General features: G+C 42.6%; 1 protein-coding gene across 3 annotated transcripts in view; it reads left to right on the forward strand.

Moving 5' to 3' along the window:
- The first annotated feature begins 268 nt into the window (after window positions 1-268).
- Window positions 269-18,691, forward strand: part of pbx4 (pre-B-cell leukemia transcription factor 4) — a 28,289-nt gene continuing 9,866 nt past the window's right edge. For 2 of the 3 annotated variants that reach the window (XM_071916893.2, XM_078284665.1), the window contains exons 1-2: window positions 269-973; window positions 5,217-5,290. In XM_071916893.2, coding sequence (XP_071772994.1) covers window positions 789-973; window positions 5,217-5,290 — 259 coding nt within the window. In that variant the 5' untranslated portion in view covers window positions 269-788. Of the gene's footprint in view, window positions 974-3,595; window positions 3,710-5,216; window positions 5,291-18,691 lie in introns of all 3 variants that reach the window. The other variant, XM_071916892.2, reaches the window with a different exon arrangement.

The raw sequence follows: 18,691 nt of genomic DNA on the forward strand, positions 1-18,691 counted from the left end.
GTAACAGCTATTCAGTTATAGAGGATGGAAAGCTCTTCATGTCCAACATCACTGCGAAATAACATTCACATTTTCTATGTTGCTGGCCATATTACACCAGCTAACATAGCTGAGTATCTGAATAAATTAGCTCTCGTTTTCTATAGTAGACTAGCCTACTGATTAGCCTACACGCAAGCTCACGCTCTCTGGTGTTCAATGGGTAACGCACACCGCTCGCGCAGCCCAGAACATCCTACACACACTCACGCTCCCCTCGCGACAACAACAATGGCAAACCCTGGTCTGTTTTGATAGACGATATCTGACTGGAGCTGGACAGTCCGCCAGCTTACTCGGTGTCCACACGACACGTCTAGTGCTTTTTGGAACTGACGTGTTTTATTTTAACGCAAAAGTGTTTGCACGTTATTTTTACGTTTCTTCGAAAATGTGCGAGGCGCTGTCCGCCAGCTCACACAGTCTGTGCATGTGTGGCTAGCTGAGCTCGTCACTGCTGCTTTTTTGCTGGGCTACAGCTACTAGCTGCTTTTCACTCGGTAGTTAGCTAGCATTAGCTTGGCCGCGTTTATTGACTTGAGAATAAGTAAAAACACAGGCGGATGTAGAGCGCGTTTTTTACTATCGTTTTTTGACAACAGCTGGTAACTACTTGCTAATCGTAGCTATCGGGTAAATTAAGAAGTGGTGTATGATTTGTCGTAGAAAATACTTTGCTGGCTAGCTAACTGGCTAGCTATTTGTGTGTATTCTTCGACTGAGGAAAACGGCGAGTTTTCTTTGAAAGTATGGATGACCAGACCAGGATGCTGACGGGTCTCGCCGGACTCGGTGGACTATCACAAGCCGATGTGGGTGACCCAGACTCGGTCAGGAAACAGCAGTCACTCGGTCAACCTCAACAAGACATAGGGGATATCCTACAGCAAATAATGGCCATCACCGACGAAAGCCTGGACGAAGCACAGGCCAGGTAAGACAGGCGAAAGACTGAGAAAATGCCGATATTTTCCACACAGGCTAGCTAGGCTAAAATATGCTGGATGTGTTTCTTATTTTCTGCTTAAGAGTCGAAGAGTTTCACATTCATGTGCGGTAATGCACGGTGGTAACATTAAGGAAACTTCACACGTTAGTGTAGTGAATTAGCTGCTAAAACAATAAATTAACTTGTAGGGTAACTTGTACACGCAAATTGCAGTGCTGTTTGCTGTAGTTTGAAAACATGCTCCTTTGCTTGTTTCTTTTGTTTGTCCAACGTTATTCGGAAGTTCGCACTTTATTGCAAACCCTAACCCTGTAGTTTATAAACACACTCTCCTGGCTAAATATGGGGATAATAGTTAAGATTTCTCCATACAATGCTCAACTGAAGGTAAAAAGTGCTGACCCCTTACCCGCTATGATAATGATACCCTTATAAAATCTGCCTAACCCCTTTATCTAGCACATGTTGTCTTTACTTTACATTGAATATACTTTGTGCTCGGTTTCGCAAAATACTATTTGCCCCGCGCATCCTCAGGCTACATTAGTTGTAATATTTTATGGCCTTTATTACCCCATGCATCCCAAAGATGCATCTTAGATATTTCAGGAGACTTTCAATTATGGCTACATTGGTTCATAGGTCACTATAACGTGAGCGACTCAGATTCTCTTTTGGTTTTAATATGTGACAATCCATCAAAACTTTGAGTAAACCAACAACATACAAAAGGCTCTCTGTTTGTTTTGCTAGTTGTTGGAGGCAGCCCATCTAAGCGAAATGCGGTCTGGTCATGCTATCAAAGCTTTGATATGTTGCTAAACAGAATATGCCTAATTAGGTCTACCTGCGTGTAATAAAATCTAGGCTACAGCAAAGTACCTAATTGCGTGGATGATGTGTTGGCTATCTTAAATGCATCTAATGAGTGCTTGTGTCGATAACGTTTGTCATTGAAATGCAAATTAGTAGATAATTTAAGGGAGTGATTGTTGAATGGCCTCAAATGATGTCGGGCCAGTACTGCCCGTGATGACAGCAATCTTTCATTCATATGACTCTTCACTTATGTTTGCACAAGAGGTATGTTTACATATCATGATTGTCGAGAGTATGCATAGCAATATGCCAATGACACGCATTCATTTGCCATGTGGCTCGAAGGAGCATAAGGTCAGCTTAAGTTGAGGCGTTAGTATTTTAACAATAGACAAGCGTCCACTGCAAGACTGTGGCCACAGTGTGATGTGTCATTAGCTAGTGATTTTCCACCCAACATTTGACCACCTGGTTCTCTTAATTAATTCACTCCTCTTTCACTCCCTCCCTCCCTGGTGTTCATCCTTTTCATTGTGTGCTGGGTGCAATCAATTCTCCTATAATGTGTACGCGAGTGCAGCTGTCCGCAAATCGAGTTTCTATTAATGAGATGGTGGTGGTGAGGGGGAGGGATGATGCTATACCAGCAGCTTATGAACACTGGGATATTACCTTTTTTCAGAACAAGTTTGAGGACTTAATAGCTCATCCTAATCATCGGAGTGAAACATTTTGCTTGGCATTATTCTGTGTAGACATCTAATTTTCTTTAGTTTTTCTCTGAGTATTATTATTATTAGTAGTATTATATTATTATTATTATTATTATCATTATTTGCCTATTCCGGGTTTTGACATTTGTCACTAGCCCTTTGTATCATTCTGATTTGTGATGATGACCATTTACACAACAAAGCCTTGTTGTTATACTAAGGTGAATCAGATAATGTGAATTCCACTTTTTTGTGGATTTAAAAAAAACAGTGCTTGTCTAAGGAATTGTTTACTAGGCTAGAATAGAAGTGGCCTATTAGTAGATTTTAAAAGGCTGTGCTGAAAAACTAATTAAAGATAAAGGTGTGGCTGCTTCGAAAGTGCCAAAGATTGCTTTGCTCTAGGCTGGTAGAGATGTGTATTGATCTAAACTCCCACTCAGAGCATGTCTCCTCCATGCCATATGTGTGGAGGACTAATTCGTAGGAGAATGCAGCCTATTGTAGTTCAGAGAACTAGATAGAGATTATATTGCATGCACAGCACAAATTCTTAATGCATTCATGTACATATGTACATCATCAATAAAGGTGATTCTAATGATGAAAGATTCGGCCTTTGAACAGTTGCTGTTTACTGTTAGCTGATAGAGTAGCTTGAACTTACTGTACCAGCATCTGGCTGGTGCTAATTTCCTTCTCGGGTTTACTCCAGGTAAAAGGCAAAAACTCGAGCAGACTTCAGTACTACACGCAGCCTATGTGTACAAAATAGGTCTGCTAATATGGACTTGCAGCACTGCAGCAGCTGGAATTACTTCTAATGCACAGCCCTCATCAACATCATTCTTTACCCCAATCAAGTTTGCCATCCACAGAATTATCTTCCCCTTAGTAATGATCAACAAATGAACGTGTGAGGTGGCTCACACAGGAGCGTGACGCCCTTGTCGCGTAGGGTGGCAGTGTGTTGGGATGGGGAGTGGTCAGGGCAGCACAGGAACCTGGTGTTGCAGAGTACACTACCTGCACACCACCCCGCCCTCATCCTCTCACCCTGTCGCCATATGTTCAGATGCTGGCCAGAGGAGTCGCCGGCGCATTGGGGTGGATCAGACGACCCCACAGAGGGAGGGGGAGCAGGGGGGGGCACGGCAGGGGGTGGCCTGCCACTCAACTTCCAGCACAGGTCAGTACAGGACCGCATGAGCACCCCCTTCTCCCCCTCCTGCTCATACCCTCCATGTTGAAGGCAACCCCCCCAACTCAAATCCAGCAGTGACAAAATGAAACTGATATATAGGTGGACATAATTACATACTCACTCTAGACGCTTACTCTTTACACCAAACTGCCTTGCTATCATCATAGAAACATAGGTACACTTCGTTGGCATACAGGCGTAACATTCGTCTAGTGCTGGTCCCCATAGTCATCACATAGTGTAGTAGACATTCACAACTGGAATTGGTGTTGAGGTCAGGTGTAGCCAAATCATATTCATCTGTGGTTGTTTTAAATGTGCCCTTGGTGGTGTCTTTTGGAAAAGGAATGCCTGATTTTGGGACGATCTTCAAGTTTTTTCTTTGTGTTTCATCTTTTCCAATTCGTGCTCATCATCATTAGAGGCAGAGGCCTCATGCTGGTTTTGTTTTTCCATGTAAACTTGAATTGTATGTTGCACATCAGTAATGTTTTTTTCCAATCACTGATTAAAATTGTAATAAATAACATTAAAATTTCTGTTTTTGCTCTAGATGATGGCTGTTGTGATTTGTAAAAGACTGAATATCTCCATAGAATACCTGCTAGTGCCTTGCTTGTGTAAACTACAGGATCTGAAAAACAAGTAATCAGAAATACACGAGTTATAGATGTTTTTGTCATGTGTGTCTTTTATATGTGTTTGCAAGTTAAAACATATATTTAAACTTTAGAAATGCGGTTCCATATACGTTCTTCTGCCAAAGTACTCCTGTTTGTGATGTTAATGTTTTTGTTATGTACTGTCAATTTAGTAGTTAACACTACGCTCGGTAGTGGCATGCCAGTCAGGGTCATTCTAGGATCAGGCTTTTGCTTCAGTAGTCCAGTCTTACTGTGTTTAAGACAAAGGGGTAAGCCGTGTGCGTGTATTCACATGCATTTCTGTTTCTTAGATATGATTTGATTTCTTTACATTGAACGGTAGACGTTTTGCTTTTTCTCCTTTTTAATTACCATTATACTGTATGGCAATAAAGAGAACATCTCTGATTAAATTAAAATTGCAATTTAGCCTAATCCCAATCGTCTATCAATTCACCATCTACTTTCATAGAACATGTCTTTCTGTAAGAGGTAGAAATTAGATTTCCATGTATTAACTGTGAAATCAGGTGCACAATAATGGTGACCTTGAGGTTTGACATCATTGCCTATCCCACAGTGCAAAGCATCCAAATGACAACATTACTCTTGCTAGTTGAGACACATTAGGGATGCTTGTGCACTGACAAAGGCATCTGGCTACTGAAAATGCCTTTAAACAGCATGGCTCTGTCATTCTGTGTTGCACTACACTCTTGAAAATACTGTATCCTAATACATACAATACCTCTACCTGTTTCTATGGGGGAGGACATGGAGCGACTTGAGATAGAGGTCTGTTTATCGTAATCCCCCTCGCCTCTCTTTTATTCCCTCCTCTCTTACAGGAAGCATGCCCTGAACTGTCACAGAATGAAGCCAGCCCTCTTCAGCGTTCTCTGTGAGATCAAAGAGAAGACGGGTGAGTCTCTACTTCACTTGGTCTCTTTATATTCTCAGTCTGTTCAGGTTGTATCCCAGTGTTTAGATGTAGTGTATCGGTGGCTCCTTTGCTCCGGTAATTGTTTCCCTGGCACTAAGTTGATCTTTTATTGGCCACACAGAGAACTCTATTGACGTTCTATTGATCCTATAGGTTGTAGCACTGATTTAGCTGCAGGGGTTTGAAAATATAGCATTGGTTCAAGCTTATCCTATCCATTCCTGTTTGTAGTTTTGGCCAAGTAATTATAGAAACTTAACCTATGTTTGGCCTCTGTCCAGACTTCATGCTGAGCGCCGAAACTAATCTTATTGGGCTAGTCTCTTGGAAACATTAGTCAGACTAGTTGAAAGACCAAGACCAACTCTGTGTTCATATAGTAATTTTTCAAATTGTACTTGTGTTTTCCATTTGGACATGGAATAGCAGAATGGGGGAAAAAAAGTCTGCTGGGTGTTATAGTTTCGCATTCTGGTCAATTTTCATCTCAAATTATTTAATTTTAATGTGACAAAATTCTTGAACTGTGGGGGGAAACCCAGCCCTTATAGACAGATTAATGTCACAACATCAGGCACATAAATTGCTAGATTAAGACGGGGGAATGTAGACCTGAAGCTACCATATCCAAACTATTACTTAAAGAACTGAAACTTGATCCTGACAGTAAGTTCATGCACAGCTAGTTGACAGCCGGCACATATGGAAAACTCCACAGGGGTTATTGCTAACTGTTATGCTACTTCAGTACAAAGGGATGTGTTTTTTACACATTGTTAAACAACCCTACAACAGTGTGGGGTAATTGTGTATTGGGAATAAATTACTATGCATATCAATGCAATACCGTCATCCAAACATTACATGTGGAGCAAATTGAAAATGACAATTCTGACCTTGTCTTAACAAATAATGCTCTATTCCAAATACACAAGACCTGATGTAAATTATTGCTTATGTAATTATTTCGAATTTGCACTTACTCAGAAGCCTACTCGAAGTAAACTAGCTGCTTATTCCCATCTTGTTAGCTATTCCAGTCAGCTAGCTGACAGATTCTAGTATGGTTCAAAGGAGGAGGGCAGGAGTAGATGGCAGATTGATGGTTATGGTAGTGTGAATGGGGCGGGTTTTTGAATCCTCTCCCTCTGTCTCTCTCTCTCTCTTTATGTCTTTCTCTCTGTCTCTTTCTCTATGTATCTCGTTACAGCAAATCTCTCCTGTTCAAATACAATTTGAAAATGCTGCACTGCTGCCTGTTGTGGCCCTCTGTCAATAATGTATTATTGCTCTCCAGTGATTGGAGGAAAGTAAAGGCTAGGCTTGAGTGAGTGGGGCAGGGTACACTGTTTCCCAGGCAACCAGTGGTCTTATTTACCCTAATGCCATTCACTTTGATTTTCACATTTAGTCTCCCAGCAAACTAGAGAGAGGGTCTGTGAGTGCGTGTAGCTACAGTGAGCTGAGTGGAAAAACAGACAAGGTGTGGTGAACAGTATGTAGAGGTAAACACTGGGGTATGCTTCAGTTGAATATGCCAAACATAAAGGCAGTGTGTAGAGATCTGTGGCTTCGCCTCTACTCTGCTGGCCATCTGCCACGTAATGCCCTCCTAACTGCACTGTGTACCTGCTTTGGCATTTCTCTGCTACCCCAGCGGACCCCCTGCAGGCTCCATTATGTGCCTCTGGAATGTGAATTGACTTCTCCAGCGCAGCTTGTGGAAGACCCAATCAGTAGTCCTCTAGTATCTCCACAGATTTTCTGCAGTCTTTTCACTAACAAACACGCACTTGTAGGCACACCCACGCACTCTCACTCTCTCTCTCACTCTCTCTCTCACGCACACACACACACACACACACTGCACAGGGATAAAAGCAAACTCGGTCTTGGGTCTACTCCTGCTGCTTCGGTCTTGTCCTCTCCCCCTCCCTCCCTTTGCCTCGCTCCCATTCTTGAAAGAGAAGACTTGCTCTGAACTCGGGGCTTTGATATGGTAATGTAATGGTGGTGGTGGAGGAGGGGAGGTGGGGAGTGGGGGAGGGGAGGTGAATTCCTCTGAGTGCTGCAGTTGGTTAGATTGTTTTCATTGTAAAGGAAATGTTCTGCGCAAATGCCAGTACCCCCCCCCCCACACACACACACACACACACACACACACACTCCTCCTCCACTACAGTGCCTCTGTTGTCCTGAGCTCTCACATTAAACATAACCTTCATCTGTGTGAAATTTGATTTTTTTGTGTTAATTCTTTGTTAAAGATTCGCTCCGAAAAAAGAAATTACAGCACTTGGAGAGAGACGGGAAATGATCAAAGTTGAAGAGACAGTGGCTTTGCTTCGACTCAGTTCTGTTCCCCCTCGCTCTCATGGGTATTTGCTGTAAAAATAGCTCTTGGTGCAATGGGACAGCTTATGCCAAAATCTCTCTCAAGCCACTGCAGTTCCTCTCAGAAGTTTTTCATTTAGTTTGGTTTTGTTTGAGGTATTCCTCCTTTACTTTTATGCATTTCCCGTGCTTGACAAATTACTATGCTGAATGTGTCACTCACTCTTTTCTGTCATCTAGCTCAAGTCCCTCTTTTTGAAGCCTGAACATGCTCAGTTGTTTATTTTTGGACAGTTTTCCAGATGAAATTATAGCTACAATATGCAACTTTTTGCTTTGAGGCAACAAAGTGTATTGCAAGTCCTGCCCTCCTCCATCTCAGTTGGGCAAGTTCACGCCCCAACACTTTTCATTCATGTTGATAAGCTGTCTGATGAACTCTGTGGGCTGTGTAGAAAATTGAACAAACTGGCTAGCATCCTACGTGTCTAGCAGTATACAAGCCAGCTGTGTGTTGTTTCTCAGCCCTTTCATCTGCTTCAGATGGCGCCAGTGTGGAAAAGGAATGCTTATGTTGACCTATGTTTTTGAACGTCTTGTCTGCCGCATGTTTAGCTTCGCTTTACTTTGTTCTCTTACTGCTGTGTGCCATTGTTGACGTTCTGTGATTTCCCTGTGTTATGGCCACTGGTCTCACCTTGATGGCCACAACCATGCTCACTGTTGGCTGTGCTCATACAACACACGCACAAAAACACACTCCCAACCATCACTGAAAAGCCAGTTTCAGGCAAACGGGGGGGATTTAGGCATGTACACACAAGGTCACAGTCTGATAATGTATAATATGTATTGTATTCATTTTTTATTATTTTAATGTGAAAAAAGTTGCATATTGCAGCTTTAAGTTTAAGAAAGAACTGGAATGATAGAACATTTGCCCACAAATACACCTCATTATTTTTGACAGATTTCATACCAGGGCTTTGTGGAATCAAGTTCACTTACTTGGCCAGGTGGCAATGTAAAGCTTTTTTTTTTGTAGCTTTAAGTTAAAAATAATACAATTAGGCTGCTAAATAATAAGAACTTAACATCATCTTTACATCCTGTAATGTAGATCATCAGTTGGGGTAAAACATAGGTAGAAAACCACTCAGCTAAAGAATTCAGGTTTGATTTTAATGTTCCAAATCAGTAATTATAAAACAAGTAGTCGAGTTCTGTTTGGCTCATTCACATTCAAAGCTCTTATTAAATACCTGATAAATGCAAACCTTTGACCGCATAAAGGTTAACTTAAATGTTAATGCGCTAACTGAAAATCACTGCTCATGTGATATGCATGTGTTGTGGAAAATCACCACTCATATGGAAAATACAGTATGTGTTGCTCAGCAACCATGTTCAGGGTTGGACAATAAGGATTGCCCAATGGCCTGGAGCCAGTAACAGAGCCAGTAAGTTAACTTTGGGCCAGTGGGTTGGTCAGTCAGGTGCCCAGTTGTGCCAGTGCCCCAGAAATGTGTCTGGTCTCTTTGCCTCTCTGCTCTGTCACTGGCCCACTCTCCTCTCTGTTGTGCTTCTTCTGACCAATCAGATTGGACGCCACCTCAGAGTTACTCAGAGTTTTGTGGAGCAGACACAGTGCTGGGAACTTCAAATTACAAAGCAAAAAGAAAAAGGTGTTTCTGTCATTGTAGAGGCGATCATTTCCTTGCGTTGAAAATTGTGAATGAGTCCCGTAGTGTTTGTACCGCTTGTCGTCTATCTGAGTAAGGTGGATCAAGCCGGCTGATTTTTCAAGGCACCAACAATTACTGCAAACACACAGTCAATGCCCACGATAAGAGCCGGCAGCACTTGGCTAGTATGTTGGCAAAGCGGCTAGCTGACAACCCCTCATCAGATCCCATTAATATATTGACAAGACAGATGAATGGTCAGACTTACCAGCCTCATGAATTTCCCCTCTGGTCTGTTTTTCAGTGTTACTGCTGGTTACATTTACAGGGAAGCTACTCCCAGTTGGTTGTGATAGCTCATCCATGGAAAAGTGTAAAAAAGGCCAATTTAAACTATTCAATTTTACAAAGTTCTAACAATTCATACATTTCTAATTTATTCACAATTATTTGCTTTTTTGTAATTTATTTTTCAATCATTAATCAATATCATACATTTTATAGTAATTAATTATTATGAAATATGTGTGTATTTTCATCTTTACCTGCTGACCAGTATTCTAATTGCTCCTACTATATTTTCACTGATGTACTGGCCCAACTGGGCAAATGGAAAAACCTATTAATGTTGAACCCTTACATTGTTTAGCTACTGTTCAAGAGCGAATTCTTTTGTTTGGCAGAAGAATTACAATTACTATTATTATTATTGAACGATTGATCAAGAATTTTATTGAACATTTGTGTTCTTTTTTTAATACAATCATGGTGTTTTACTGCCGTTTTTATAAAAGCAATAAACCACTCAACATTGTGCTTAACAGTGATTTTAGAGCGGCCTTTGTTAGGAATGATGCAAAAGGGCTAATTGCTTAAATATTCCCTTATCTGCATTTCCATCCTTTCCAGATGCTTCTGTAGGGGGCTGCGTATCAGTGTGACATCACAGAATAGGGAGCTGGGGTGACGCTTCTTTCTCATTTAATGTTTGCATTCACTGCTGTCCATAAACAATCTGATATAGGCTGAATGGTCCTAGGACAGAGGAAAAACATCGTGGTATTCCCCTTTAATCCTTTAACAGTGTAGTCCTAATTACAATTCAGCAACCAAATGGGCCCAATTACATGTTAATTGAATTACAGCATTATTGTAGCTGTAAAAATACAAAAAAACAACTGCTGGGAGTTACTCACAGCTGTCATTTGTTTATTCAAAGTTAGCAGAAACCCGTAACATGTCAAGTCCCTTAGAAATCTCATTTCCATTTTTAAACCCGTCATTTCAGAGGCCATGTGTGAATTTCAACAACAACAACAAAAAAAATCAAACTTGATGGAGCTTACTTAATTGTTAAAGTTCAAATGTTGTTGGGAGCCAATCCTCATATTATTGACTTAGATGTTTTCCTGGCTCCTGACTTTGATAGAGTACAGCACCTGAAGTCCAGTGAATCACAAGCCTCATTAAAGCAGTTTAATTATTATTCGTTTTCAAAGAGCTTAATTTGGAACGCAGCCATAAAATTTTATGAGTTGTTGGAAACCTAAGTCTTTTATTATATTTTTACGAGGGGGAGCCTGCAGTGCCTTTTAACCCAAGAGCAGTAAGAAGTTTCAGAAAATAAAAATAGTTTGATTACCATTTGTGGCAGACAGACTGAAGACACAGGTCTGGTAGCTTCAGTTGGGTCATATAACGACCAGTACGGTCTAAAATGAGAGTAAGCCGTCCACCACTATCCAGTCACACCCAAAGCTTCATATCATTAAAGTTCTTACGTGTCCCTTTCATATTTACACTCACTCTGCATGCAGTGGAGCTGGATTATCTCATTGCTTTTGCAGGAATCTCTGTTGTGGTTTGTGGTGTCCTGCCACTCAATCGGTTTTTCTCCCCTGCTCCTTTGCAGAAGAGAATGAAAAAAGATAGAGAGAGAGTGTGTGTGTGTGTGTGGTGGTGGGGGGGTGGGATGGGAGGAGGGGTGGGGAGGGGTGGGGGGGGGGTGGGGGGGGGGGGGGGTGCACTGAGTGATAGAGGGAGATTGATGAGGCAGTAAGAGCAGCAGTAATTACTCGGTGTCCATTCCCCAAGCCAGATTGGCAGACGGCTAATATCACACAGACCCCTGGCCCTGACAGACACCACCCCCCCCCCCCCCACGCCCCCACCCCCAACGCAAGCCTTCAAACTGGGGAGGCACAGCACCCCAACCCCTCAGCCTAGGCCTAATGGTGTGTGGGCCGACTGATTTCCCCATGTGGTAGTATTCCTGTAGGAATTGGGCCTCTGTATATTGAAGAGGGAAGCGGCTGTCTGGAGTGGGTTTTAGGATTGGAAAAGCTCTGTGGAATTGTTCATCTTAAGAACACTGCAGTATGATTTTGGCTGTGATTCACTAAGGGCTGTGATTGGGTCGTGATCTGTCAATACTTGAGAGAGAACAGTGTGGCTGGATATTGGTGTTTTTAATAGTTGACGGCACTATGTGTGATGGAGATCTTGTGGCTTGCACCGGCTACACTTGTTCCTGTCATTTATAACCAGGAACAAGTAATCAGGACACACTGAGTGACCCATCAGCGCTGGTCCAGGATCACCCACAAGGCTGTGGGTGTCCAGGGCCGACTCCTACCTCTTCATCTCATCTGCCCTCCCTCTCAGCATGTTTCTGCCTCTCACACTGCTTTGAGGCTTGCTTTTAAAGGAAGCCGCACGTCTCTTTAATTAAAGATATGTAAATGTGGCCTCAGCTGGATTGCATTAGCTTGGTGGTGGTGGGGTGGGAGAGTGTTGGAGCCCGGCTCCTAATCCTGACTAATTAAGGATTAATTACAATTGATGGGAGCCTTCCACCCCTCTGTAGTACTGCACATCGCAGTCCCAGACAGTATGTTTGTATATTTCACACCATGTCATAAATGCAGGGGAGAGATGGAGACATCAGGGCGGGTGGGGAGGGGGGCGTACACCAGCCATCCCAGGATTAGGAGTATGTTTTGGGTTATTGCGGATGCTGGGGACCCCACTCCTTCTAAGCTCCTGGAGCTCTTTGTCAGGGAGTGAGTCTAGATGGATGACACTTGGATTGATGTGTTAGGGCTGTATGCTAATCTAGAATAAGTTGTCTGCCTCACGCAAAGGTGTGAACACACATACAACAAACACTTCCCTGTCACTAGCCGTGTCCAGGGTGTCTGTTTTACATGGGCTCTGCTATGTATGTATGAGTTAGCTAAGCCAATTAAGGATGCTCTCCCACACTTCCACTGGCAGAATCTTATCCTCACTTGCCACACACTGCATAGGCACAGAGTGATTTTATTCCTTACTTAGTTGGAACATTGGACTTGTGCGGACTAACCATGTAGCCTCAGCTCTCTCCGGCACCATCTGACTGTGTCATAATGCTTGTTCACTTGTTATAAATGGGCACTGCTCTTCTGATCTATCGCTTAATTGCCACCTAATTTGCATAACAGTGCAAATTAACGACCTCTCAAATGAGCGTTCATTTTTCACAAAGTCTTTAGGAGCTCCTTAAGAGTCGGTGCTAATGAGCACAGGAGGCAGCTGGCCTGATGAGAGTTGACTGGGGGAAGATTCTAGCGGTGCTATAACAAGCCTCCTGCTTGGGTCCTCTTCGTCATCCTCCTCTTCCTCCTGTGACATTTCATGCTTCCTTCCTCCATGCCTCCATCTTGCTCTGTGTCTACTACTGTACTGAACATGGGGATATTGTCTTAAATAAATTCGACCACAGGGGCTCTACTATGCATGATATTCTCTGTAACACTTTTTGTCTCAGCCCTCGTGTCACATTCACACTAAACTGAGATCTAGAAAAAGATTTTAAATTGCCCTGAGAAAGTGGGCGTCTGTCAGAGTTATTATAGTTATGGGATTTAAGTTAGGTTTCAGTTTTTGTTTGTTTGTTTGTTTTTGTTGTGTCAGTACATTTGTGGTCAAGTATACATGAATAAAGTAAGGAACACAAATGGATACCTTCACAGAATCTGTCCAAAGCAGCAATTTGATGGGTTTAGTGTTAAAAATGAAATGGACAAAACTATGTTGAGGAATCAGCCTGTGATAATCATAGTCACAGATGCATCAATTTACTGATTGTAGAGGTGAGTCATCATTTGTTTCTGAATAGTTATATATTGAGTCCATTTTTTATTGAGCACATTTTAACTTCAGTTGATTTTGGGGAGTAGAGATTATAGTTTCAGTTTAGTGCAGCAATTTTCATACTTAAGTTTTTCTTTATTAGTTGACTAGTTTTTTTCACCCATTGTTTTAATCTTAGTTTTAACTATTAGAATAGCTATTGGGGAGAAAAATATAAAGAAAATAAAAAGAGATTGTAATTTTTTTTTTAGGTATTAACAGGAGACTCCTAGAGTTTTAGGGGTGTGGATTAACTGACACAACAGAAATGTACTGTAGTGTTGTGAGTGTGCTGTAATATACAATAACCTCTTTTCTTTGCCACCATTTCTCTCATTATGTGTGTGTGTGTGTGTGTGAGAGAGAATGAGTGTGAGGGTGTGATCATTCAAGGGGGGGTACACCATAGTCATCGCTCTGGTGTCCAAGTCCCTCTTTCTTTAGTTAATTAAGGGGCTGATTAATGAAGTGTTGGACTGAAGTGTTGTGTTTGCCCAAGGTGTGAGTTCTCCAATTCACACCTTAATCAGAACACACTGTTTACTCTGAATGCTTACCACTCCTTTGTGTGAGTGTGTGTGTGTGGTTGGGGTGGGGGTGGGGGTGGGGGTGGGGGTGGGGGTGGGGGGGCTGCATGCAACAGGACTTTGGTGAACTAGCCAAACAGATGCTGATTAGCGTGAGCTGCTTAAAGAAGCAATGGACATATGGATTGGGCTCATTAAGTTGACTGTACTCTACAATAAAACACCCTTGTAGTAGAATGGGGTACACGATTCTTATGCTGAATTTGCAGTACATAAACATCTTGCCCAATGTCCATTTGGCAAAAAGCCCGTCAGGACCATGTTTCATTTCTTTATGCTGGTTCTTGAGCGTTAATGGGTCAGGCTCGAAACTAGCCCAAGGCCATGTTTCTTGCACCCAAGCCCAATTTTTTTTGTCAGTAACACATATTCTCCAGAGATGGCATGGTAAATAAGAATACCTTAACAAGCATGCAGCAACTTTTTTCTTTGTAAAACTTGACCATAATTGTTAACTGTAACAACACATCATATTGTTGGGAGACTGCTATTAGTGTTAGTCTCCTATTCGTTGTTGTAGTCCACTACTCCTGCTAGGAGCAGATGTGATTATGCACTTGCACCAACTGGACATAATGAAGGTGAAGTTTGTATTTCACTGGATGGCTTTTAAGGTCAAGAGGACCCTGACCAAGCTGCTGCCTCTTCTCTAACGCCACTCATCACTGTTTACCTGCACATTTGGAAGCCAACCTGCCCAAACCCAGGGGAATTATGAAAAATCGGACCAGGCCCAATCAGGTTTGGGCATATAGTCAAACTGCCATCCTTGTCTGTCTAAAAAAAAAAAAGTTTCATAGTCTACAACTGTGTTGCTTGGAGCCTGGAATCTAAATTCAACCTGTGGGTTCAGTCTTCCACAGTTCAGGAACAAGTCTATTCTTCTCTTGCGTACATCTGAAGACTTTTTATTTGCTGTGAAGAGTGAAAATCACCATGTTAAAAAAGTGCAGCTGTAGTTTTATGTAGGTAGATTGTCCCCAGTTCTCATTTTCACTAGCTGCAGTTGCATTGCCCAGACCCTAGTTTATATCCGGCTATGAATTTAAGTCCAGTATCTACACGGGTTTACCTTTCATATCCTTTAGTGCTGCAGTTGAGATTTGTTTTCGCAGAGTTTTTGTGAGGTAAATTTGCATATTTATGTAGCATATTTTCATTGTGAAAACCATCACTCTCTGACCCATTCTCTTTATCTGAATTCTCTGCCTGTAATGAAAGGAAAAACTGATGTTTTCACAGTCCTATCTTTTCTCTCTTTCTCGCTCGTTCGCTCTCTGGCACGTCTGTACTCTGAATTCTGTATATTTCTGTAGCCCCTCTCTCCCTCTGTCTCTCTCCCTCTCGCGCACACATATCTTCTCCTGTGACTCCTTTTTTCAATTCTCCTTGGTTCTCCTTCTACCCTCTCTCTCTCCTTACCTTTTTTTCTTTTTTCCTTCTCTATCCCTCTCTCTCTCTCTCTCCCGCTCCCTTGCTCTCTCCCAGTGAAAGGCTGAGAATACCCAAGGGAGCTGATGCAATTAAAATGCTAATCCTGTCTGTCTACAGAGAGAGGGAGAGGGGGGGCTGACAGCATGAGGGATTGCGGCTCACATGGAGAACTCGACTGAAATGGAGAACAGAGGGAGAGAGGGGGGCACTGGGGGAGGTGGGTGGGGGTGCGCCGAAAGGGAGAGGGGGGAGGGGATTGGGGGGGTGGAGAGGGGGGGGTGGGGGGGCAGAGTGAAAAAGGGGATGCTAGCGAGGGAAAAGACAGACAAGGATAAAGCATGTGCTGTGAGCTGAGCAATGATATACTGACTGCGTTTAAGTCTTATCTCTCCCTATGTGTGGAAGACATTACAGTTAATGTACAGCACTACACTGTTGGTTAGGTTGTTCACCCTTACCTGCACCACTTCATATATTGTGTATTGTGTCTGCACAGCACACCGTTTCCATACTGGCTGTGCAGAAATGAGAATGATTATGTATGCAGTGGAAGCCCAGCTGGATACCCTGAATATTTCATAGTATGGGTTGCTCGCTCCGTCTCTCAATGCCACACAGCCCAGCTAGGGTGGTAACGTGTGCATAATGGTGTGGTTTCTAAGAGCTGTGGATGCAGTTTGCGGGGCCTTTAAAGTGTCTCCCTACTGGCGTAAAGAAAATTTCCAAATCATTATTTAGAGCATTCCGAGTTTTAGTCCTTCAGTAATTGAAGCAGCCCAGCGGCGTTGTCAAGAACCAGTTGATCAAAAGGAAAACACTGGTTAGATTTTGGAGCGAAACAGCCAGCCAGCCAGCGCTCAGACCTGTAGGTTCATTATTTTTTGTGGCTTGTGGTTGCTTTGTGAGTGGAAGAATTCAGACTCCCTTTACCCTTTTCCATGTCATATGTTCCCTTTTCTGTGCAGCATCTTAACTCATCTTAACAGCCACCATAGCCCCCACTAGGCCACTAGACTGTGCTTGAGTGCAATTGTGGGTAATCACAGCTTAATTGGAGTAATTAGGGGAATGTAGGGGCGTTAGGCTACAGCTGGGGGCCATAATGAGGAGTGGGGCCAAGAGAGAGGGGGGAGAGGTGAGAAGCCTCAAGAGCCACAGTTGCCCTCTTCACTGCAGGTCAGTTGTACTCCTCTGTGAATTAAACACTGAAGATGGTCCTTTCCTCTTAACGCAAACTACTCTAGCTGCACTGCTGCCTCCGGACGGCCCAGACTTAATGTCTGCACACACACAATGTCCCAATCCCATTAGAGCACAGGGAAATCATACAGCTAACCATGCAGATTCAACAGGTACAAAACGAATATGTTCTGATACTTGATCAGTGAATAAGCTATAGGTTATCTACCTAAGTAGTAAAGAGGTGTTTTGTGAGTGACTGAAGAGAAAGAGTAGGGAGAGGGATGGGCGAATCGGGGTCATTAGTTCAGTCGGCTGGGTCTGCTGCATTCCTGAGCCCTGAGATGGGGGAGCAGCAGAAAAGGAATGTGCCTTGGAGAGAGAGAAGACCTAAGTAGAGGGAAAGAACCAGGCAAGAAGGAACAAGAAAAAAAATCAACGGCGAGGGGAGGAAAGAAAAACTTGGAATTGGATAGGGGACTCGCTGGAAAAAGAGGGAAAGTTAGAGGCATTGTTACGAGAGAGGCCTTAAATGGTGGAACAGACCCGTTTTATGAAATGGTGATGAAGTTTTCGAAAAGGAAGAAAACTCATCTACTGCGCCACGGCAGTTGTAAACTTTACGCCACATTGTTTTTGCTCTCATTTCTTTCACATCTGTAAGCTTTACAGTACAGCAAACACTTATGAATTCTGTCTTCGCCGCGGCTGCCAAGTTGTTTTCAACGTGATCGTGTCCTCTATGGTGAACCTCTGTGACCAGCGTAAAGACTCATAAGATTGTTAATGTTGTGCTAACAAGAGAAGCTCTTAAATGAGCTTTTGATGATGAGCTTTGACTAACTAGCATAATCCTTAAAGAGGACAAGCACCTAATGCCACCCAGTTTCCATTGGGATTAATCTTGTCATCCATATTGTCAGCATCTGTCTCCTTCAAAATCCTCTCTGACTTCACTGCTGTTTAAATTGGTTTTTGCGTTTGTTGTTTTAGTCCACTGTTCTTGAACTTGAATACAGACCAAAACATACCGTTTGTGTTGAATCATCTAAAACAATATTTACATCAATAACATTTTCACTTTTTTAGCGCACATACTTCCAAATGAGTTTACAAACGGTCCTACCACCAACTCCCCCACTTTTATATTGCAAATATACTCCCGATATGCTCATTTAGCTATTTAAGGCTGCCGATGTAACCCTAATAATATTATTTTTCTTATTTGCCAATGGTCATGTGTTTAGTGCCTCTTTCCACTTATCAGTAAAAATAAAGCTTGGTGTATAAAAGCAATAAAAGCAAAATGCTTGGTGAATACAGATTCCCAGGACAGCTAATACTGGAGGTAGATTTTTCCTCTACTCTTATCTTTAATTTTGATGTAATGGCACTGTGTTAACTATATAGTGTCTCAGGTTTTTATACATCTCAGTATTAACATGTTTATAGCACAAATGAACACTGACCTATGATGCCAAGTTACGTCTCTTACCTTCTGAAGTTGAATAATAGAAAAGGGGAAATTAAGCCAAAGAGGGTTTAAACACTTAAAGGTCTGCAGAAAAGACAGTTTTCTGCACTTGAAACTTTTCAGTAAGAGAGTGGTTTCTTTGCAAGGGAGTGTGTGTATGTGTGAGAGAAAGAGAGAGAGATGAGAGCATGGCTGCAGGCTGACAGAGGTCCTGGTTTAATACAGTGGTGGAGAGCAGCGACTGATAGCTATACTTATGGCCAGTGGGGCTCATAGTGACAGCACATGCACTCCCATTACTGGTCCCATGCCTCATGCCCCCTTCTCTCTGGCAGCCTGCCACCGAGGGGCCACACTGCCCTCTGCTGGCGGTCTGGAGGAGATGCAGGCTCATTGAGAATTCAGCCAGGCTTTCGGAGCAATGACTCAGGGGAGAATCTTGACTGGGTTTTGACAGCGCTGCACTTCTCTTTGAATTTTAGCATTGATAAAGCGTCCTCCCATACACTGCTAG

This window comes from Centroberyx gerrardi, chromosome 7 (assembly GCF_048128805.1).
Source record: "Centroberyx gerrardi isolate f3 chromosome 7, fCenGer3.hap1.cur.20231027, whole genome shotgun sequence".
Lineage (NCBI taxonomy): Eukaryota > Metazoa > Chordata > Actinopteri > Beryciformes > Berycidae > Centroberyx > Centroberyx gerrardi.